The 24081-nt window shown below is 35.6% G+C and overlaps 2 protein-coding genes across 4 annotated transcripts; one reads left to right on the top strand and one right to left on the bottom strand.

Moving 5' to 3' along the window:
- Positions 1 to 947: 947 nt before the first annotated feature.
- Positions 948 to 24073, bottom strand: LOC114247254 (SPRY domain-containing SOCS box protein 3). 3 transcript variants are annotated; one of them, XM_028180161.2, is made up of 6 exons: positions 22132 to 22545; positions 21795 to 21991; positions 19464 to 19692; positions 17529 to 17765; positions 10539 to 10594; positions 948 to 1972 (listed from the first exon to the last, which is right to left on the bottom strand). In XM_028180161.2, exons 1-6 carry the CDS (start codon positions 22274 to 22276, stop codon positions 1886 to 1888), a joined length of 951 nt encoding a protein of 316 aa, XP_028035962.2. In that variant the 5' UTR covers positions 22277 to 22545; the 3' UTR covers positions 948 to 1885. The 3 variants fall into 3 exon arrangements, with proteins under 3 accessions (XP_028035962.2, XP_028035963.2, XP_089585411.1); XM_028180162.2 differs by lacking the exon at positions 948 to 1972 and adding an exon at positions 6394 to 7400 and having other exon boundaries at positions 22132 to 22859; XM_089729285.1 differs by lacking the exon at positions 948 to 1972 and adding an exon at positions 23934 to 24073 and having other exon boundaries at positions 10315 to 10594; positions 22132 to 22278.
- On the top strand, positions 7922 to 9894 carry LOC149502583 (uncharacterized). The gene is made up of 3 exons (XM_089729360.1): positions 7922 to 7933; positions 8734 to 8877; positions 9566 to 9894. The coding sequence occupies exons 1-3, from the start codon at positions 7922 to 7924 to the stop codon at positions 9710 to 9712; spliced, it is 303 nt and encodes a 100-aa protein (XP_089585486.1). The 3' UTR covers positions 9713 to 9894.
- Positions 24074 to 24081: the final 8 nt, after the last annotated feature.

The following is a 24081-nucleotide window of genomic DNA, read 5'->3' as shown; positions in this document are numbered from 1 at the left end:
TGCTGCGATATATAGATATTGAATCTATATACGATTTATATCACCCACTCCTAGTGCAGTGTGCTTAGTGCGAGTTTCTTTAAGTTCTCGATAGCGTAAAAGTTACCCAATTTTGTATGCAGTTGAAACAGCGCCTCTAGCAAACGTACGCAAACGATCCCATTCCATGCAAATATGAGGTAACTTTTACGCTATCGAGAACGTTAAAAAACTCGCACTAAGCACACAGATCGGGTGCGGAACTCGGTAGGCTGTATCCGAACCCTTCGTCGCAAGCGACGGGTTCGACGAGAACGGTGATCGGAGCTTAGAATACTTATATGCACCGGTAGTGGATTGGAAATATTCGAAATGATGAGTTTAGGGCGACGCGGCGACGGCGATTTTTTATTTATTAATTTTTGGATTAAGGTATCCCTGGTGGCGCGGAGGCCTTTCCAGTTTCACCAGGACAGGTGGGCGTACAGGGGCTCAGTCAGGAAGGGACGACTGTATATCGTTTGACATTCAGCGCTTACTCACATACTCATTCCCGATCCTGCGGACAGAATGGAAAGCAGTCGACGTCGCCCAAAACACGTCATTTCGGATCCTCCCGGTCCACTAACGGTGCTTTTAGGTACCTTAAGCACCGGTCATCGTTCCCGACGAACATGTCGCCTGCGACGAAGGACTCGACGAGTAAATTAACCCACAGACACAGCCCACTGACTTTCTCGCCGGACCTTCTCAGTGGGTCGCGTTCCGAACCGGTGGTAGATTCTGCGAAGCACGGCCCTTGCAAGGGTTCGTGTTAGCAACGTCATCAGGTTTGAGGCCCGTGAGCTCACCTACTAGTTAAGTTTACGATGAAATAGCCTCGCAAGGCTATCAGCTTATATAGGAAAACCAACTCGCACAGTCCCGAACTCCCCACACCTTGATGATTTAAATAAAACACCATTAGATACTTCTGTCTAAAATAAATTTATTTTAATATTTATCATATTGGATAAAATTGTAAAAAATTATCTTATTATACATTAATTCTCATTACTACAATGAGATTTTAATTTCTTAATTTCATCGTTTTTACCATAATTTTTTTTAGCTTATTAATGTAACTAAATAAAGTAAAAAGTATAATAGTTAAATAGTGAGCACTTTAAGCGCATGTAATTTTAACGACATTCACTGTTTTTGGATCTGTTAAGTGTCTACATAATTGAAAAAGAAAAAACTGAGGTTTAAATTATCTATGTTAGATCAGATGCAAATCAAAGGACTAACAACTTAAAAATAGAAACTTTTTGTGGAAGGGAAGTACAACGAAAAATATGTGTTGTTTATTATTTAAAAACTCGACTTACATACTGTTTGTATGATTACACTAGAGCCAGCATTTCGATCGAGAATATCTTTGTATATAATATATGATTAAAATTCGCATTCTGTTTCACTCGGCTGTATGGAATTTTATTTTAACATCGATATGACCGCACTCAATTGAAAGGTAACATATTAAAAAAAAAACATTCTGCAAGTATACACTCTATTCCTATTTTATAAGTAGATGTACTTTATTGGGACAATGGACTGTTCTAAACAGTCAGAAACTTAAAACTATGTCCGAATTCTAAAACATCATTTCATTTTTTTCTAATTTAATTCAATCTTTTGGATAAGATGACCAGTTAAATTTTAGGTACAAAGTGCCTTGGCCATCCTGTTTTAAAATAGTTTAAAAAGAAACAAAAACTATTTCATTTATCTTAATTTATACAACAAGTTAATTGTAATATCGATATTATTAATCAAAATTAAAAGAATAAAAAGTTAAATTATAAACTTCGATGATATTTTAAAATTCGAAATTGTTCTTAGAATATATACATTTATCTCTAAATTATTCCCAGACTACGATGCGATAGTCCCTTTCGACGTTGTCTACGTAAAAACCATTCATATATTGTGTTGGTAAGACGTCAATTAGCTGAGATGTATCGATGCTTTGTACTCTTTTAAGAAATAACTGGGCAACTATTCACAATATAGTTTAACTATAAATTCAAATATAAATCAGCAGTAATAATATATAGTAGTACTATTAGAGTACGACACGTGGCGCTGAAGCGGTTTTTTTTAATTGTCATCGCAGGCAGGTGAGTATACTTTTAAAGTATATCTTGTAGATTTTTGTGTGGTATACCTTGTTACCGCCACTCATAGACGTCAGCAATGCCAGGAGCACAGCCAGGTCGCTGCCTACGATGTAGCCTTGTAGTTGCCTACTACTTTTAAGATATTGATATTTTTCATACAATTAGCGACTCAATGGCAATAGCAAAAATAATAAAATACTTTTCTTCTAAGACAATTACTATGACACTTAAAGAATTACACTGCACAAGTCTGGAATAATTCAAATGGTCCCTCCACTGTTTTTGCGTTCCCGAGACGAATTACATTTAATGAAGTTGAAGAAACAGTATGTAGGCATGACTCACACGTTCATATTTAAGAAATTAAGTATGAGCATAAAATTACATGAGACAAATGTCGGACCTTTGACAAATATACATATTTCTCTTCTGTAATAAAATATGAACGAAATCAACTTAAAGATCAAGATGTTGATTTTGAAAACATATGAATGGTTCCTAAAACAGTTAGTCCTGGAATGAACTGACAAAACAGACACAGGGAAATTGTTTTAAAAATTCTCAAACTATCTTTTAGTAAAATCTCCAATTCATGTGTTTGGATTTTAATTTTACAATCGTCTATTAATATTTAATCTATGGTTAACGGAGCCCACTCTTCAAGCAAAACACGTGACTACCATGACATGGGGTAAATTGGGATCCTGGGGTAAATTGGGACAAACCTGCGGAAGATTCTCAAAGTACTTGTAGCACGGAATCTACCTAATTTTCTTTAAGGTAATATTTATCAATGTATAGAAGAAAAACCAAGTTAACTATGGAAGTACTAAACATGAGTTAAGTTGGTCCCAAAAATTCGTCAAATTAAAATTAAAATAGTGGTTGAAAAGTGCGTTTTAAAACAGCTTAAAAAACTTTTAAAAAAAGTGATATTATCGTTGTTTTTTCAATAAGATCACAGTTTATATAAGTTTTTAATACACCTGGAAATACCACAACAAACGGTAAGTTGCAATATTATTATTTTAAATACAATATTTCGACAAAATAAAAAATGTATATTTTTTCCTTTCTTTTTGGGGAAAATTGGGACATATGTAGGGTAATTTGGAACGAGACTGGAAAAATTAGGGACGAGAAAACACAAAATTGGAACGCCAAAAGACAAAATAGGGATGACTTGTTAGGGTTGTCACTGATATCTTATAATATATTTTTTAGCCTATACTATCACTTAATTGCGTGATGTAAAGAAGGTTAATGTGTTTATCAGTTAGTTTATGTAAGTATTATAGGTAAAAGAAAAGTATATATATAAGTACTTTTTTTTCGCGACATTTACCTTGTAATATCTGCCCGGTCGCATGTTCTTTATAGCAATAAAAAAAATTAAAAGTTAAAAGAACTCAAACGAATCAAAACTTTTGTTATTTCAGAATCTATTCACGCGTCGAATCATGATTTTGTTAACATTCACAACGAACACACACAAATAAAAACAGGCCTCAGATTTTAAATGTAACATTAATTAAAAATCCGAGATATCCAATTATGAGTGAGTGAATTAATTGAGTTTAGTTATTTCGCTTAGAAAGAATTTCTTTTATTTTTGTTATTATTGGCAGTAATCAGATAAAGCTGTTTTTTTATCTTATTCACCTGATATCTTACTCTTGCTCAAAGATTATTTTGAAAATGTTGATTAAATAAAATTGTATTATTGCATTTCCAGTCCTTTTGTTTTATATGTTTTATTCTATTTTATGATTTTGTTTCAGAGTTGTGATTTTTAAGGAAATTAAATAATAATTTTCTAAAATATAACATGCACATACTTTTTTTGATCATTGTATTGTTGATTATCATTCATGTCACATCGCTTCGGAATAGAAACCAGCTTAATTTACACTATGTTGTGTATTGTGCTTAAATTATGGATTGTATTCATCATTTCGGTCCATATAAATAATTATATGGCACCTACCTATATATCGCAGTACTGCGAGTTGACAACCCTTACAAATATCCCAATTTAACCCTTAACCGTGTCAATTTACCCCGGACGCTGGGTAAATTGGGACGGCCATTATTTTACCGATTATTTCTTTAAAATGAATAATTAAAATAATGTAACGGCCTATATCACCTAGGTACGTTCAAGACTCAACTTATTTCTTTGGTTGAGCAGTGACTATTTAATTGGAACTATTTTAAAATTCAATCTGAAGGTCGATTTTGTCCCTATTTACCCCATTGTACGGTACTAGAGCAAAAGTTTATCATGTGTTTTGTCTATGCTAATTTGACAGAAGCTATGGAGGGTAGAAGAAGTAAGGAGCACCATCTCAGTGGATTAGAAATCGTCTGCTGAAAAGGAGCAAATTAAGATGGCGACATACTTAGTGCCGAGTGGAAAGATTTTAAAACAGCGTTATAAGCTAACACACTTAACTCTGTTTAAAAATGCTATATCGTTTACTAAACTAGCACTATTTCGGTGTCTTCCCACAATAACTTGCTGTTTAGAGGTGGACACTTCTTCCCTTTTTCCCCTATACGAGATGGGTACTTACGTCTACCTTCCATAACAAAAGCATATATCACCTATCCTCGTGGGCTGACAAGGCTCCCTGAGAGAGACGTAAAGATGATTTAATTCTGCCCCATACCCCACATTTTTAAATACTGAACACTGAAAAATGTCTCACAACTTTTTACTGAAGAAAGTAGGTAAATAAAATAGATTTTATTTTTATCAGTCTTTCTTTAATTTCCCATAAAACACACGTCAAAGGGTTATTATAATCTTAATAACTAAACATTAGGTACCTATGTTATACATTAATAATACAGCTGAAATTAAAACTGTTGATAGAATAATTTTTGGTACTCGTGCAATTGAACGAAATTAAAATGGCTGCCAAAATTTTCCTGCATTGTCAAAACTGTAGCTCAGAATGAGAGGTGAAAAATTAAGAACAGTTGGAACAAACGACGAAAAAAAAATTATCGGCGGGAATGTGATGAAGTGTAAGTGTATTGACAGCAAATCATATGATATAGGTAACCTAAAAATCTTATCTTATTTTTTAAATATCTTTGTATCCCCATGAACAATATTGATTTTAATTTCTTTATAATAAAAGGGATATATGAGTCGTCTATTATCAAAGGCGGCAATCTGTACATTTGGACAAAAAATTTTTATTGATATGTCAATACAGATTTATTTGAATATAATCGTCTCCTTCAAAGAATACGGTTCAAAACCTGCATTAAATAAAGGTTAATAGTTAACCTGTTATTTATCTAAGATGTCGTTCCGAAGAGTTTTGTGACTGCCAATGGAATACAAAGTCAATAATTCGTTTTTCTGATTTACCAATCATTGTCCAAAAGTCAGATTGCCGCCTTTGATAATAGACGACTCATATAGTCTTTTATTTAAACTTCATTTCGTTACTGTCCTTGAACTTCGTTTAGTGGGCCGAGCAATGTATGGAGAGTGGCCCATGTCGTTTCCGAATAGAACAAAATCGATCCGAATTCTATTACCTACCTTTGTTGAAGTTAATCACATTTGGGCTTACGTTTACTTATAAATAAATAAATATCTTGAGACCTTTGCATGTAGAATGTCAAGTTGAGTAGTTGCATAGATACAATATATAACTGCATCACAGATAATACATAGTTTTTTTTTTAAAATAATTTGTGGTCTATCCAACTACGAGTCGAAATTCACTAAGCAGGTGGATACCGTTCTGCATATTGTCCCATTATACAAGACGGTGCTCCATATCTCTACCCTCCATATTTAAAACATAACACATACTGTTCGTCATAGATATTAAGCTTTATTGTTCGTCTCGTAACAAAATTAATACCATTTTTATGTTACATTACGACAATACTGTTAGTGCACTATTTAGGCACAATAAAAATACTAGTGATTTTAGGTAGACACACTGATACATTTACATGACAAGACTACTGTGTTGAAGGTGTAACATTCATTCCTGAAGTCGAATAAGAGGAATATGTAGATACTAAACAAAGCTTAAGACAATATACAATATGCATTAATATCAGAATAAAATGTAATCTACAGAAAAAAATAGGTCCACTTAACTCCCTCGATAACGCAATTAAATGAGTTACATTGAACCCCGCGTTCATTGACCCGTATCTTGTTAACTTCCGAATTTTTTTAAAGGTTGTGGGCTTAAGAAAATGAAACTATAAAAAATACTTAGCTGATGAATATTGTTTTCTGCCTACAAAAGCAGTAAGTCCACTATTCCCCTTACGGCAATCTAATCCTAAAAACTACATAAATATGCAAGTTGTTAATGTTGAATTTATATAAACATATCAGAATTTACCTTTATAGTTGCTGTTTACAATGAACTAATAAGAATTTTCAAGGATGATGTATATACTTTCGACATGTTTGACTGTTATAACCTATTAATTCTATATTTTTTCAGAGAAAACTTTCATTAAAATCGTATTTTTATTAATATTATGAATGAAAGTAGGAAATTAAAATATTTGATTGTAAACGTGAAAAAGTAATTTGGAAATAAACGAGAAACTCTTTTCTAATTAATCAGCTGACAGCAGACTAGCTTTGATCACAGCAAGACGACATGAGGAGGTCTGATAATGAATATTAAAGTAATTTAACGGCCGTCTGGTGTAGTGGTAAGTGACATGGTCAATACACAAGGGGGTTGCGGGTTCGAATCCCGCCAAGGGAAGATATTTTTGTATGATAAATATAAATGTCTTTTCCAGGGTTATGGATGTATATTAAATATATGTATGTGTATAATAAAAATCTTACATTTATTTCCGTTATCTGGTACCTGTAACACAAGTTCTTTACGAACTTATCACGGGACCAGTTAACGTGGCGTGATTGTTAGTAAATATTTATTTATTTATTTAATTCAATACTCGTTCGGATTTAACCGTAACAAAAAATTTGGTAAACTTAATAAAATTTTCAAACAAATAGAGCGAGGGTAGTTGAGTATTTCTTGACATTTTAATCAGTTACATGTGAAATATATACATGGCACAGCGCGTTCTTGTTTGTGATTGTTAAATAAATGCGATTAATTCGTGTCAGTCTCAACAAGCCTGCCCCGAAACCTAGGCACATCATCTGCTGTCTGTGTTCTTCTGAAGGAACAGGCAGGTTGAGCTCGGCTTCAGCCAGTGCTTTCTCTTCATGCCGGATGATAGGGGCTGGGGGATAAACGATTACCACTTTGAAAATCATATTGTATTAACAAACATGCTTACAATTTCAGTTTTTTTTTTAATATTAGTATTTTTTTTAACAATGGTTTGGTATCCAAATAGATGAAATACGTATCGAGTGATAATGAAAATCAAGAAAGTAGTTATAATATAATAAATTATGTCCTGCTAAGGAACAAATTAATCATTTTTTGTGGGCTATAAAAACAGCTTTAGCTGGTTTACGTTTATTTCTAACATTTATTGAAGGATTTTATGAATTCGTGTACTTTAAATTTCTTTTTTTTTCTAGTAAGTATTTAATTCGGTAAATAAGAAATTTTAATTATGTCTATAATTTGTGAAACCTAGGAGAATATTGTCATAATATTTCTTTCTCATCAGGCTCAATAATTTTACTGATAACATACTCATCAACTATTATCAATAAAATTGATATATTATTAAAGAAGCATGTTTTTTTTGTATAAATTATTATTCACTTTAAAACATTTTGAGAAACAATCATGAGTCACACAGTCTGATTACAAGCTTTTACGGTACACAACATAGCGACAGCCTTACTCAAAAATAATGGATCCAACTCCAGTCTTTCTAATTCTCAATAAACCTTAAAATTCAGATAATAAATAATTATAGTAAGAAAAATAACATACTTGTCTTGTCCGAATAGAAACAGTTTGCATTGGAAAGAGCAGATTCCATTAAAGACATTCAAGAAATAGTTTTTAGTATAATTAACAAAGTGATGAACATCAACCAACATTTACTTAATGGAAGCAACATGATTCGGTCTACATTCTCCCACAGCCCAATATGAAAAGTATATATAAGTGGCCAACCTAATCCATTATAATATACCTACTATAATATACTTTAAGTATTAAATAAACCATTTGAATTTACCCAAAACATTGAAAGTTTCAACTGACATTATACATACAGAAAAATATGACAATTTTACAACACATACTGCAACATAAAATTAATAATTTTAGGGACCTCCTAAATTATATAATTTTATCGGTTAATTAGATAATGTAGATTAAACAGACGGATTTTATAGAAGAATTTTTTTTTAACCAAACATGGATTTACTTAATTTTTTCACAAGATTTACATATGAAAATTAGCGTTTTGTCTTACTGATCGCTTAGATCTGAAATATCTCCTCTATGGTTAAGGATTCCAAATTCAAATTTATAAATTCATTTAGCTGGTACATTTGAGTTTTGAAAACAGCCATTCATTTGCCTCGCAGTTAGCCGAATATTCGGTATCCGGTATCCGGCCAAACCACTATCCGTTTCATCTCTAGTTTCAACATTTTCGCTCTGGAAATTTCGACCTTCAGAACCAACCCCGTGGACGGCCGGAGACCAAAGCAGAAAATGAAGAACTAAAGGGTATTCCGGAAGCGGATCCATCACAAAGCACTTCAGAGATAGCTCCAGGCTTCGGGGTAAGTGATAAAACTTTATTAGTCCACTTGAAGCAAATCGGGACAGTAAAAAAACTTGAACGATTGAATGAATTGAGTGAATCGAACTTGAAAAACACGCGTCGACTGCTGTGTTACTTTACTCAACCAACACAATAATGAACGGATTTTAAATTGAATTATTACTTGTGATGAAAAGTGGATACTGTATGATAATCAGAAGTGCTCGTCGCAATGGCTGAACCCTGGAGACCCAGCCAAATCCTGCCCTAAACGAAAATTTACTCAGAAAAAGTTACTTCTGAGTGTTTGGTGGACTAGTTATTACTGGTGGTAGGACCTCTTGTGAGTCCGGGCGGGTAGATACCACCCCCCTGCCTATTTCTGCCGCGAAGCAGTAATGCGTTTCGGTTTGAAGGGTGGGGCAGCCGTTGTAACTATACTGAGACCTTAGAACTTATATCTCAACGTGGGTGGTGCATTTACGTTGTAGATGTCTATGTGCTCAGTAGCCACTTGACATCAGGTGGGCTGTGAGCTCTTCCACCCATCTAAGCAATAACAAAAAAAAAAACAAATTGCGCCTATATCGTTCACTACAGCTTTCTAAAATTTGGCCAAACGATTACACCATATATCTATTGTCAACAACTGCAAACCATGAAGGAAGAACTAGCTGCTAAACAACCGGATTGGTCAATTGCTCCAGGCCACTGCTGCTTCACGACAACGCAAGACCACACACACTGCACAACAAGCAACCACTAAGTTAGATGATCTACAACTGGAAAGTCCGCGACATCCACCGTACTGCCGGGACCTTGCTCCAACAGATTACCATTTTTCCGGAATTTGAACAACTTTTTACAAGGAAAAAAATTCAACTCCGATGCGGCATTCCACACCGCCTTCAAAGAGTTAACTGATTCTCACCCCCATGATTTTTTTACTAAAGGGATCAATGAACTACCTATGAGATGGCATAAATAACAACGGTGCATACTTTGATTAATTAAATATATTTTACAAAAAAAAAAATGATTTTATATTCCTCCCGTACAAAACGCCAATTTCATATGTAAGGGCCTAATATAACAGATATACACCACATACAGATATAAATACCACATTATAACAGAATACTAAATTTTAAAAGACCACAGATTTATAGTATACTGAAAAGGTTTTAATAGAGTATTTATTGCGCAATTATTTGATTTAAAATAACTATAGAAAAATATTGTTATACTTCTAGAAACCATGCTATTCCAATATTTTTACAAATATGGTATATTCGAGTTCATTTTACGTATATATTTTTCAAAGGTATCCGACATCAGATCTTTTTAATCGTATTCCCGCAAATTATGTACATTCATATTTTACTTAGTCTATATAAATTAATCACTTTAAACACTAAACAGCAAAGGGACAACTGTCAAATTTAGCTGTCATTTTGACAGTGTAACATGTCAGAAATACATCTGTCAACGTTTTCTTTATTTAAAAGACTATATATTTTTTATGTAGCCTACGTAACAATTCATTGGTAAATTAGCACTCCAAGCGTCTTCAGATTATAATTATATATCCAACAGCTTATCTACACCAATATATTTAAACAGGCCCTTTAAAATACATATTGTTAGTTGGTATACGGACAGAGAACACAGTGTACTCACCATCGCCTTTGCTGCTTCCAGTTCTATATCAACATCGGTGTCATCAACGAAACAACCTGGAAGAGACAAATTATTTTTTCATTTAATAAGCTATTTCTTAATATGCCTATTTCTGCCGTGGAGCAGTAATGCGTTTCGGTTTGAAGGGTAGGGCAGCCGTTGTAACTATACTGAGACCTTAGAACTTATATCTCAAGGTGGGTGGCCCATTTATGACGTAGATGTCTATGGGCTCCAGTAACCATTTAACACCAGGTGGGCTGTGAGCTCGTCCACCCATCTAAGCAATAAATAAAAAAAAGCTGTCTTTTCTATTTGACTTTTACATCTAATAGACTTTTTTCTCCTACCTATGCTGATAGCCTTGAGAGGCTATTTCAGCTTCGCCTTGATGCTTCGCAGAATCTAACATCGGATCAGAAACGCGACCCACTGAGAAGATCCGGCGAGAAACTCAATGGGCTGGCTAACGGACACTATTCGCACCGCAAACGTAATGTGGGATGATCTTCAAAGCGTGGCCGGCAAGAAGTTTCGAGGAAAGTCGATAAACGGGCTCGGTGGTGGAAATTTGGAAGGGCCTATGTTCAGGCTGTGAACGAATATGAGCTGATGGAGGACACTATAGGACAGTAGAACCTCTGATTCTAATTTAGAGTTTTCAAGATATGCAAATGTAATTATGGTAATTTTGTTTAGAAGGCGTACAGATAATAACTATCTAGAGGATAAAACACGTCACAGCAGTTAAGCAGGTGAGCTCGTTCACCTATACACCTACCTAACCAATAAAAAAAAAATTTTCCTTGTAATCTATAACGCATTTGGGAGGCTTACGACAAAGGGAAGATCTTCCACCGAGCGGGTGATACTGCTCGGTAGACCGACGGTCCGAATGTTGTTGTTCGGAACTTGTATATATGCGCTTTATCTTGAAAATGTCGTAAGCGAGATTCAGGCATCTGTCAATTATCTTGCGTTGTATGATGGCTACCCGCCACACGCACAAAGAACATCGCTTATCATAAAAAACAATGTATTCCTTGAGATCCAAGCAAGACCAAGCGATATCAAACAGTATAAGTAGTAAATAATAAGTACATATAAGGTAAATAATTCAGTAGTAAATAATTAGTACTTATGGTTTGATACCGCTGGGTCCCGGACGACCCGTTGGACGCTCAGTCATCTGTCAGTCACTACAACTGTGAACGTCGAATATATTAAAATGATTTTTTTTATTGCCCGTAAAGGCATACGGCCCATCTGATGGTGAGTGGTCACCGTCGCTCGTCGGACGTCAGCAACGCCAGGGGCCGCTGCTTACCAACCGAAAATAAACCCGATATTAAGCCTTAAGGTAATGTTAATTATGTCCACGACTCGCGGAAACCGAAAAAATATAGTGATGTCCGTGGATTTTTACTCTTTCACAGTCTTATTCCAAGAATGTTCACACGCTGTGTCGTGTGTACGGATGATATTAAAGTGCAGTTCAGCATTCTGTATTCTGAGTTTCTTATTAATAAATAAAGTTTAAAAGGCCTATGTCTAGCATCGGACGTGTGGGCTGATAAAAAAAAAAATTTAAAACTAAAAAAACACGCTGAAGTAGTAAAACAATTAATTTCATCTGTTTGTTTTTATTCTGTTGACAGTGTTAGGAATTCTAAAATTATTGCATTATCACTCTACAATACGTGCTCAAGTTGCGTAGTCTGAGGTCTTGAAGTTGTTATATACAAAACCACATAATTAAAAAAACAATTTGAAGAAATATCTGTGAACTGAATGCATTTTAATTGCCCATTTGAAGTTTTTATTGTATCGCCAACACGTGAATAAGCTGAAAATGTGTAGCAATTTTTTTTTGTCCAAAATTCAAAAGTCAACGAACTTAAGATTATTTGAGGTGAATTTAGCATATAAAGATAACACGATAGACCAGAGTTATTAAACTTTGCGTTTTGTATTGTAATAATTTTTTTTATCACCTACGAAGGCTACGGAAGCGTGCGGTCGAACTAATGATGAGTGGTTAGTAGTTTGGTAGCTTTCCGAAAACCAACCGTGGACCCAGAGATACTAAACCAGCCTTTCTCAAAGTGGGCGATAACGCCCCCTTGTGGGCGCTACAGTCCTAAAGGGGGGCGGTAAGAGACCCAGAAAAAAAATGGGGGCGTTGTGTAGAGGCTTGGGAGACGATTTGTAATTTCATCTAGGAAGAACCTTTAGACACCGACTAAGCTCTCGCTATAGTGGTTTTTAAGTAGGTGAAAAAATGGGGGCGCTAAAAATAATTTATTCTCAAAGTGGGCAGTAGACAAAATAAGTTTGGGAACCCCTGTACTAAATGGTCCTGTAGGTGATTAAATTGCGCTCCCATTGGTATTCTAAAGCTCCGTCCCAAAGAAGGGAGTTTCCTCACCAAGGTAGATCAGTGCTTTGTGTGGCGTGGCATAAGTGTCGCCGCACACGGGCCGCGCCAGCCATAACCACAAAACGCAGCCACTGACCTATTTCCTGTTGTTTTCATACATTTTATAAGGACTCGCGGCACACAATCGACGCCGGTGGCCGCCACAAGCTACATATTAAATTTATGAAAATTACAGGAAATATGCCGGTGGCGGCGTTTTGTGGTTGTGACCGGTGGCCCGTGTGCGGCGACCCTAAGTCTTTTTCCTGGGGTGAAGTACCGCTTCGCTCTATTGAGGGCTCCGGACATTTAATATGCCAACTTGACTTTACCTACCAGATTTGATTTACAGTTTCGTGATCGCGGACGACTCAAGGCCAACAATTTAACAAAAGAAATATTAATTAAAATTTTATCATATCATTATTTTATATTTACCAGCTTTACATTAATCACGAGTGTTATCATTATCTCAATGTTTGTTTTGTCTGTTGTGAAATAAATTAGGGCGCGTTGTCTGAGTCGACAATGTCGGTTGTAGATCGTGGTGTCACTGCCCATTGGTTGCCGGTTCATTGTCAGCGACAAGGATATCACGCATTCGAAATTTTTCAAAATACATTTTCCTTGGATGATAATTTTTTTTTATTTTATGAAAGAAGGATTACTGGTACGAACATAAGCACCAGCATCTACTTGAACTTAATCATACTTTTGGCTGAATGATTATGATTGAGGGATTACTAGTGGCTAGGAGGCCTTTCCAGTTTCACCAGGACAGGGCGAGCAAAGGCTTAGCCAAGAGAGGTGGGATTTGCTAACAGCTGCCCGAGCGCCTCCGAAGGAGACCTAACAGCTCAAGGATAGCTGCTTCACGATACTTACTACTTTCACGGTATAATGTCTCGTTTTTTATTGTCATATAGCGACCCGCCCTCGCTTCGCTTCGGAAACATTAAAACACACATGAAACCAAAAAAATAAAATAAAAAATAAAATAAAAAAAGTAGCCTATGTTCATCAGGGACAATGTCGGCTTCTAATGGAAAAAGAATTTTTCAAATCGGTCCAGTAGTTTCGGAGCCTATTCGAAACAAACAAACAAACAAATCTTTCCTCTTTATAATATTAGTATAGAAGTATAGATTGTTTCCGAGGTTTTGAATACTTTAACAGTTTGCGTGGTCGCGAACGACTGAGGTGTTATTTCGTCGACATTTTATTAATCTGCCAACTACCTACCGTCTATTATTCTATAAAAAAAATTTCTAGACTCTTACGTTTCATTTCACACAGAACGAACCGATCGTGTCTTGAGGACTGGCAGTTTGTCTGACTCGGGTTTTAAGGAGGCTGGCCGAAATAAAATAAATTTTTCCACACAAATTAAACCAAAATCAAAGTTAAGTAGTTTAAGGGTGCCATTAGAACATTTGAGACATAAACCGGTGTTGCCAAAACCAAAACTCCGTGACGGGAATCGAATCCAAGCACGTGACTCAGTAAGCTGAGTCGTTAAACAGAATAACAACTAAAACAACTTAGTGCGGTGGTAAACCCTGACGTCTTATTTGCACTGCAAGATGTTATGCCGTTATATTTTTTAAGGCCATCCCAAATGAGATGTTCGACCAATGAATCATCGGTGTCAATGTCATGGTCATTGTTGTCGTAGAATAGAAGACATCCGACAAGAGCTTGAATCGCGTTCACGACATTTTCCAGAAAGCTGCACGTTTTCATTTCTATATGTCCCTAACAACCGAAACCTTAGAACTTATATCTCAAGGTGGGTGGCGCATTTACATTGTAGATGTCTATGGGCTCCAGTGGCCACTTAACTAACACCTGGTGGGCTGTGAGTTCGCCCACCCATCTAAGCAACTAAAAAAAGACAACATAACCGCCGATCCCAGATCGATGGAAGTTTGTTCTTTGATCGTTTCGCGATATATCTGATACCACACATGGGGACTGAGTCATACACGAAACATCATCAGAATACACGTTTTATTATTAAATATTCGTAATGAGGCCATAACCTTTGACAACATTAGAGTAATTGACTCAATTAGTGTTGAGATAAAAACGGCCTATAGTTCAAAGTGGTTCAATAATTTAAACAATATATCTAATTGGATCTACGTATAAGGTAATAAACTATTACTCGTATAGTATAAGTATCTATTAGTCATAATTAGTCTATATAGTATAATATATAGTCTTATTTTTCAGTTAAATATTTTTACACGCTTTATATTAGCTCCACTTGTGTTGTGTATGTTTGTATGTTTTTAACTGACTCCTTTAGACGCGATTTTGACCCACTTTAAACGGCCAGATTTCATTCAAACTTTGTAGATTTATCGAGGACCGATGACAATACGCTTTTTTTTTACAATAAAATATATTTTACACTATTTTCAATTTAAATTTATTATTATTATTTATTTATTTTTATTGCTTAGATGGGTGGACGAGCTCACAGCCCACCTGGTGTTAAGTGGTTACTGGAGCCCATAGACATCTACAACGTAAATGCGCCACCCATCTTGAGATATAAGTTCTAAGGTCTCAGTATAGTTACAGCGGCTACCCCACCCTTCAAACTGAAACGCATTACCGCTTCACGGCAGAAATAGGCAGGGCGGTGGTACCTACCCGTGCGGACTCACAAGAGGTCCTACCACCAGTGATTACGCAAATTATAATTTTGCGGGTTTTTGACTTTTATTACACGATGTTATTCCTTCACCGTGGAAGTCAATCGTGAACATTTGTTAAGTACGTATTTCATTAGAAAAATTGGTACCCGCCTGCGGGATTCGAACACCGGTGCATCGCAACAATGAATGCACCGGACGTCTTATCCTTTAGGCCACGACGACTTCACTATTATATATCACTATATCACTATCACTATTAAAAATTATTTTCTATTTTTTAGTTGAATTTTATATAAAACGTGTTTTTTAGTAATTTTAAACTATTATTTATTTAAGATCATTTTCAATAAAAAATAAAGCTTCTCAATTCATTTGGGACATAAGTTGTTTTTATTTAATTAAAGTTAATAATGTCACAGTTTTCGCATCTCAACCATGTATATCACAGGTTTTTTTTTGTCAATTATATCATCATCGATACGGTAACGTAACGGGCTATTCTAACTATCTTATTGGTGGAAGGATTTTTTTGTGAGTCCGCACGGGTAGGTACCACCACCCTGCCTATTTCTGCCTTGAAACACTAATGCGTTTCGGTTTGAAGGGTGGGGCAGCCGTTGTAATTATACCGAGACCTTAGAACTTATATCTCAACGTGGGTAGCGCATTTACATTGTGGATGTCTATGGGCTCCAGTAACCACTTAACACCAGGTAGGCTGTGAGTTCGTCCACCCATATAAGCAATAAAAAAAAAAATCTGTAATATTTTGAAAGGAATTTGAAAGAGCGAAACAGCGATTGTAATTTATTTTCCGAGACGAAGGGTATGTATTGGAATTTCAAATTTTATTTATGTAACATTTGGCATGTGATTACCTAATCAACATGTCCAATGTCAAACATTACCCATGACCCCTGTCGGACTGTTGATAACGATGAACTAAACATATATGACACACATTTTTTTTGTTATCTTGTTTATATAATAATAATAACTAATAATTAACTGATTTCACAGTAACTAACTCACTGTGATTCTGTAGTACATTCGAAATTTTGACAGTTGACGTATTTTATGTTAAGGAAGGTTTTTTCGGAAATTTCACTACTAACATGGTAAAAATGGGAGTCATTTTTTAAAATTACGAAACAGGGATGTTAATTTTTTTTTTAGTGCCCTTCTAGGCATACGAGCATACGGCCCACCTGATGGTGAGTAGTTACCGTCGCCCATGAACTTCAGCAATGCCAGGGGCAGAGCCAAGCCGCTGCCTACCGCTTAATACTCTCCACAAGCCTCGTTATAAGAAGGAAATGTCATAGCGCTCGGGAAACACCGTGGAGGGGAGCTCATTCCATAGCCGGATGGTACGTGGCAAAAAAGATCTCTGGAAACGCACTGTGGATGACCGCAGTGGCTCCAGGTAGTATAGATCTAATAACTTGAAATTATAACAGAAAACCTAACGTTGTGTTTTCATATTCTTCTCGCCTGGTTAATTACCCACACCCGTCTGCGATGAAACATGGAAATTGAAAACAAAGGGGAACATCACATTTTTTTTCTTTTATAAGTTTGATAATTCTTCTAAAACATATCTTCTACATGTATACCAAGTTTCAAGTCAATCGGATGCATGGTTCAGTAGTTATGACGGAACATCCGTAAAAACCACTGTAGATTTATATATTAGTATTTATATACTAGCGGCCCGCCCTCGCTTCGCTTCGGAAACTGTAATTTATTATTGATTTCTCCACTATTGGATGTTCCTCTTCAATTACTCTATCTATTAAAAAAACCGCATCAAAATCCGTTGCGTAGTTTTAAAGATTTAAGCATACATAGGGATATAGGGACAGAGAAAGCGACTTTGTTTTATACTTATAATAATAAACTCACCTTCAGTAGGCAGGGTCAGCCAGAATTGTCTCCTCAGGGTTTGCCAGAGACCAGGCGGCAGTTTCGGGCGCATGAGGCTCCTGTTCTTGACGGAGGCGGCCAGGATCTTGGCCGAGTCGACGAGCAGCGAGGCCTGCCACGACGCCGCGTAGATCAGCTTCATGCTCGACTGGGCCGCGGTCGAGCTGATCATCGGGAACAGGACTTGGTGACGACGGAGATTGTAGAACGCTATACCTGTACACGTATCGATGGAGGGTTTCAACTTTCTGATGTCTAAATTCAACTTCATTAATTTTGTTACACTGAAAAGGCCTAGATACAATATACAAAGGAACAGAGATCTGCTCTCCTGTATAGGAATGCAAAGTCAATACGAATACAAACGTCAGTGCTCATTTTAATACGCTTTTATTAGATTCAGACGTAGGTATGTACGTATGTTTGTAACGGAATCTTTGAACATGATTTTGACCCCCTTCAAAACGTCGGATTAAATCGAAATTTCGTATACTTATTAAGGACCGATGACAATTCAATATTAAAAAATAATAATTGAAATTTGACTAAAAAATTAAAAATACTTAAATAATAGTTTAAAAAAACTAACAAAATACGCTTTTATAGAAAATCCAACTAAAAAATAGAAATTAAATTTTAATAAATTTGAATTAAAAATAGTGTAAGAAAAAATTATTTTATTGTAAAAAAGTGTGGGGTGCTTTTCAGGATATTATCAAAATAACCCATAATAACTCATATCTGTTCATAAAATATTTATAACTACCTACTTATTTTAACCGCATCTCAAAATTATATACTTAATTTTACTGGCGGTAGGACTTCTTGTGAGTCCGCACGCGTAGGTATCACCACCCTGCCTATTTCAAGCAATAATGCGTTTCGGTTTGAAGAGTAGGGCAGCCGTTGTAACTATACCTACTTGAGACCTTAGAACTTATATCTCAAGGTGGGTGGCGCATTCACGATATAGATGTCTATGGGCTCCGGTAACCACTAACACCAGGTGGGCTTTGAAATCGTCCACCCATCTATACAATAAATAAAATAAAAACTGAATATATTTTCTTAACATTTTAAATTATTATAATATAACAATTAGAAAAAAAAAAAACCCTTTGCGAGCCTAGAGTGCTAGTTAAAACGATAAAGTTGTTGAACTCAGAGATTTGTACCGTTTACAATGCGCGTTGACGAATTGTGAATTAATTAATAACAAATATTATGGTTTTTCATTTATGTACCTAATTATAGGCATGACTTAAAGCGCGTTTCCCTTGGTCTCTGTTTCGTTGTGGCAATTGAGCGTTGACTGTACTTATTGTTTTGAGATATTTATGAAACCTTCTTAATTTAATTTAAAGACTTAATTTAAGAGAAATATAAAAAGTGTCATGGCTGACTTCGCTAGCGGACTTTTTTTCACCTACTTAAGCTGATGGTCTAGAGAGACGATATCATCGTAACCTTAACTAGTAGGTGAGCTCGCGGGGCTAAAATTGACGATGTTGCTAACACGAACCCTAGCAAGAGTCGTGCTTTGCAGAATCTACCACCGGATCGGAAACGCGACCCACTGAGAAGATCCGGCGAGAAACTCAGTGCGCTGTGTCTGTGGGTTCATTTACTCGTCGAGCCCTTCGTCGCAAGCGACGGGTTCGACGAGAACCGGTGCTTGGGGTACCTAAAAGCACCGTTAGTGGATCGGGAGGATCCGAAACGACTTGTTTTGGGCGACGTCGATTGTTTACCATTTGGTCCGCAGGATTGGCTATGTAGTTTCCGGCGGCCACTATGAGAGCATTCTCATGTCGTGCCGCTTTATCGAAGGGGGCTCTCTGACACTTTGACGTTCAGATATTGAACAATCTCTGATCAGGATAAATCTGTGAAAGTAAGGCCTTAGGAGTATACCTTGCGGCTCGCGGTTGACGTAAAACTCCAACGTTCCATTCCACAAGTCGACCCGGACTCCGATGATGGTGCCGCGACAGAAGCCGACCGAGTCTCTGGTGACTTTAGAGTTGTGACGCACGGCGCCGGTGTAGGAGAGTCCGTACGATTCCTCGTCCTGTCCTATTAGAGACGTGAACGTGAACTGAGGATCGCTTATGTTCACTTTATTCGAGCCGACGCCTATGAGCTGAAAACGTTCATAAGTTATTGTATACACTGTAGCAATAAAAAAATGTGTATTTAACACAGTGATGATTCAAAGTAATGCTGTATGATTGGCAATTTTATGTGTGCTCATGGTCAGTATGCTCATGATCAGCAGGCTTGTGGTGTTTGAACTGTTATTTTCATTGGTAGTGCTCTAAGAAATTGCTTGATGAATTTTAGAAGCGCATCCCCAGTGATCAGAGGGCAATACTCTAAAACTGTTCTTAACCTTATGATCAGGCACCACTGCAGTCATTTACAGTATGTTTCTTGTACTATACGGCTCTGGCATTGATTCCCGGTCTTTGTTCCCTTTCAATCATGAAATATCCTTCTTCAATGCATTCTTTTATTCCAATTTAGAGCAACAAAGTGTAAATTTTATATTTGAAAATTAATTTACTGGTGGTAGGACCTCTTGTGAGTCCGGACGGGTAGATAGCACCGCCTTGCCTATTTCTGCCGTGTAGCAGTAATGCGTTTCGGTTTGAAGGGCGGGACAGCCGTCGTAACTATACTGAGACCTTAGAACTTATATCTCAACGTGGGTGGCGCATTTACGTTGTAGATGTCTATGGGCTTCAGTAACCACTTAACATCAGGTGGGCTGTTAGCTCGTCCACTCATCTAAACAATAAAAAAAAAATTAGCAGTTTACATACCTAAATATAATTTCATTGACATTTAATAAGCATGAACATTGCATGGTTGCAACAAAGATATAACCACAAAAATATTGCATTAAAATTGTCACTATACTCATTAATAAATAGTATTTGTATTATTACATAGTCCATGAGGCTTAACAACTTTGAGTTTTTGTTTTTCACAGCCATTTTAATAGTGTGGCTAAATGCCAACTGTTTTGTAAGTTTATTCAAACAAAGCAACTGGTTATACGACTTGGCATGTTCTTGTTTATTTATTTATAGCGTGAAAGCCCATCTTTGGAATTTTTTAAGCTTGATGTTGACATTAATGAAGGGAACAAAAATATAAAATTTTATTCAACTTTCAATATCTTTCTGCCATACTTTTATAATATATGGATCTGGAAATAATCCGATGGTCTAGTTCATAAGATGTGAGCTAAAATAGAGTATCTGCATTGCAGCACAAAATCATTTTCTTTCATAAGCCCTTGAATTAAATTCATTAAAGGTTTAGTCAAGTAAGTATTATCAAATTTTTAGTGTTATTTTGATTTTATGTTATAATTTTTCTTTAATGTTTTAACATAAAGTACTTGACACCATCCAAATAGTAGTGCAAAGTGCTATTACTTAAGGGGCAGACTTGCTCTTTTTTTTCCCACCTAAGCTGGTAGCCATGACAGGCTATACTGGCATAACCTAACATTTAGGTGAGCTCTCAGGGCTGAATTTGTTTCTTTGGTTCTTTTGGGAGCAGCGGTGGTTTTATTCTGAACCAGTGGGAGAGACTAAAATTTTTTGACATTTTTGTATGTCATGTGTGTTGGAATAAATTACTTGAATTTACTTGCCCATTGAGAAATAAAATTCAGTAATTTACATTCAAAGGGATTTATATCTATGTATTTATTTTCTATTTAAGATATAACAGGACAAATAATAATACATTACTTAATTATACATACATTTATAATAAAATGTCATATTTTATCTCAATATTCAGGGTATTTTATGATAATAATTTGGCCCTGGCCTCCATGAGCTATTGCTACTTTCTCATTTACAACTTATAGGATCATATCATTCTAATCCTACTAATTCCTATCCAGATGGTCATTTTTAATAGAAATCTAGAAGTCTAATAGAAATAAAGCATTTTTTCAGGCTGTTTATTACCATTATCATTTTTGCCAAGTAGCACCCAGATCTGGAATGAGCTCCCCAGTATATCTGCACTACCAAGTCCTTCTTCAAACAAGATTTGAAGGACACAAAAAAGAAGAACTGTAACTTTAGTATTCATTCCTCAATGTCAGCTGAACTAAGATAAAAATTATGAGATATCACCGAAAGCACATCAAAATGTATCATAAAAAATATGTTGACGAAGAAGAAATGAATATTCAGGCTTGCTTAAGTCAATACTTACAATATCAGTACCATATGTATCAGTTAACATTTTAATTTCCCAATAATAATGGTAGTTATGAATCATTGGGCAGTTTCCCCGGACCACTGCAGTACCCGAACTATAGAATGGATGAAAAGTGACCTGCTTGAGGTCATTCGTGAGGACGAGCCAGCTGGAACCGACGTACGGAGGCCTCTCCCAACTCCATTCTTTTACTGTGCAGATTTAACAATTTTTGTACATTATTATATTTTTAAAAATCTTCTTATATATTTGAAGCTATAATTTCTATTAAGAACTGGAAAATGATTACTTCACTTGGATTGAAAATGAGTAAAAAATAAAATCAACTTACAGTTCTGTTCTTCACCACATGTGCAAAGGTTTAGGTTCTTCCAAGGTACTGGGCCAGACCTTTTGGACCAGCATGGGCAATACGGCCTAGCTTGATATTTACTATTGACTTGCTTGCGATTATTAGATTCCATTGTCGCATACATCTCTGCAACATTAGATATGTCGCCAAAACGCACAACTCAAATCCCAAATTTTGTAACAACACCAACAATTAAATCAATGGAACTTTTAAAGAGAATCACTGCTTTTATCGACTAACGTGGATAAACTGATACCAACACAATTGCGTGCAAGTGAACTACTGTCGATAATCACGATCAGACTGCTGAGACTGCACCATATTGTTAACAACGTCAAAATATGTCGAAAAACGCAACTACAGAAACTTCGCACGAGCGCTTTTCTGTTGCTTTAACGCGCGTTATTTTAACAAATGGATAGATTTCATTGTTTTAATTTTTTCTGCATATCCACGTTCTTTTACTTATACAAACATCTATAAGCATCCTGAATATTTGTAACAAAAAGACAATTACTTTAAATGAACTCCACAAAGTAGGGTACTTATGTATGAATGTTAGAAGTTCAATTAAATTAAACTAAAAAAGCCTTTAATTTTTTATTATAAACCGATAGTAGTTAGATTGTGATTTTAGAGTGTAATCTTAGTTGTGTGATACTGCCTAAAATAGCATTAGCCTATCTTGTTTTGTAAACGTCGTAACAAGGGACTTTTTTATTTATTGCTAAGATAGACATGGAACTATGGAAGGGTGAACAAACTCATGGCCCACCAAGTTTTTACCGGATTTTTGGTTACCGGAGCCCATAGACACCAACAATGTTAATACCGCAACACACATTGCGGCATGAGTTCTAACTTTTTCAGTACAACGATTGTCCAAAAACGTATTATAACTTCACGGCAGTAATGGGCAGAGTGGAGGTACCTACCCGTGCGACGTAATGACGCCAATTATATTTCTTTTGTATTAGCAAATTAAAATTTCAAGCGGTGGGAAAAAAATTGTAAAAACTGAAAAAATCTGAGTTAAGATGTAAAAAAAAATGCGCTTATTTAAACTCTCGTGCGAAAAAGCCTTGACTAGGAGGTTCGTTCGGAAATAAACCATCAAGTTGTTTGGAATTATAATTTTTTCTCGGAATGCTTTTAAGAAGTCTAATATCGATTTACTAAAATATTATAAAGCGTCTTTTGCATCTTAACCTTTCACAGAATATTTTTATTTTTATTGTGAGAGTGTGCTAATTGTATCTCTACTATTGCTGAACGAGAAGAAGTTGACGTAGCCCGGAATATTCCGGAAACGCCTCGAAAACTTAACGCGGGAATTTCAAATTTTGTTTTTATCACACGGAAGTGAACGTTTTCCCACCTTTCATTATGTTTACACAATCTTTAAATATACTTTTGTGAAATTGTTATATTTATTGGTTTTATAGTTTATTCTTATGTTTATTATTTGTTTATTGGACGTAAGATTCTCTGATTTATTACCTCTTTTATTTTTCTCGGGTTTGAAACACCACATTATTATAATATTATAAATATATGGTAACGAAGAAAAATAAAATCAAGTTTACTAGAAGGTTGTTTAATTTTAATGCTATACTAAAACATATAAACTTCACTTTACGGACGCGAACTTTTGTTTCTGTTTTACCTAACCTGAAAATTATCTAAAAAAATTGTAAACAAAAAGGGCATCTTATAAAATTATCGTTATATCGTAAATATTTTTTTGTTTAAAATATTGTTGTGATAACTGTAATACCTACCTATGCCTGCAGCGCAAATAGGTTTGATACTAATTTCTTATCTCTTTCATAAAAACTGCGTACGATATTTTTATACTAAAATACACAAGCCAAAGCTGAATAATGTATAGGTATTGAAATCTAAAGCACTGAATAGAAATAAAATCCA

Source organism: Bombyx mandarina, chromosome 08, assembly GCF_030267445.1.
Source record: "Bombyx mandarina strain Sakado chromosome 08, ASM3026744v2".
In the NCBI taxonomy this organism is placed as follows: domain Eukaryota; kingdom Metazoa; phylum Arthropoda; class Insecta; order Lepidoptera; family Bombycidae; genus Bombyx; species Bombyx mandarina.
The sequence above is the reverse complement of the archived record's forward strand: the minus strand, read 5'-3'. Positions and strand labels throughout refer to the sequence as shown.

Bases quoted from the DNA above. Each gene is read 5' to 3' on its own strand.
- LOC149502583 (XM_089729360.1), top strand. The intron at 8,878-9,565 runs GTAAGTGATAAA...CAATTGCTCCAG, and splicing joins AGATAGCTCCAGGCTTCGGG to GCCACTGCTGCTTCACGACA.
- LOC114247254 (XM_089729285.1), bottom strand. From the start codon at position 22,276: ATGTATGCGACAATGGAATCTAATAATCGCAAGCAAGTCAATAGTAAA. The intron at 19,693-21,794 runs GTAAGTATTGAC...GAACGTTTTCAG, and splicing joins ATACATATGGTACTGATATT to CTCATAGGCGTCGGCTCGAA. The intron at 17,766-19,463 runs GTATACTCCTAA...ATACGTGTACAG, and splicing joins CGTCAACCGCGAGCCGCAAG to GTATAGCGTTCTACAATCTC.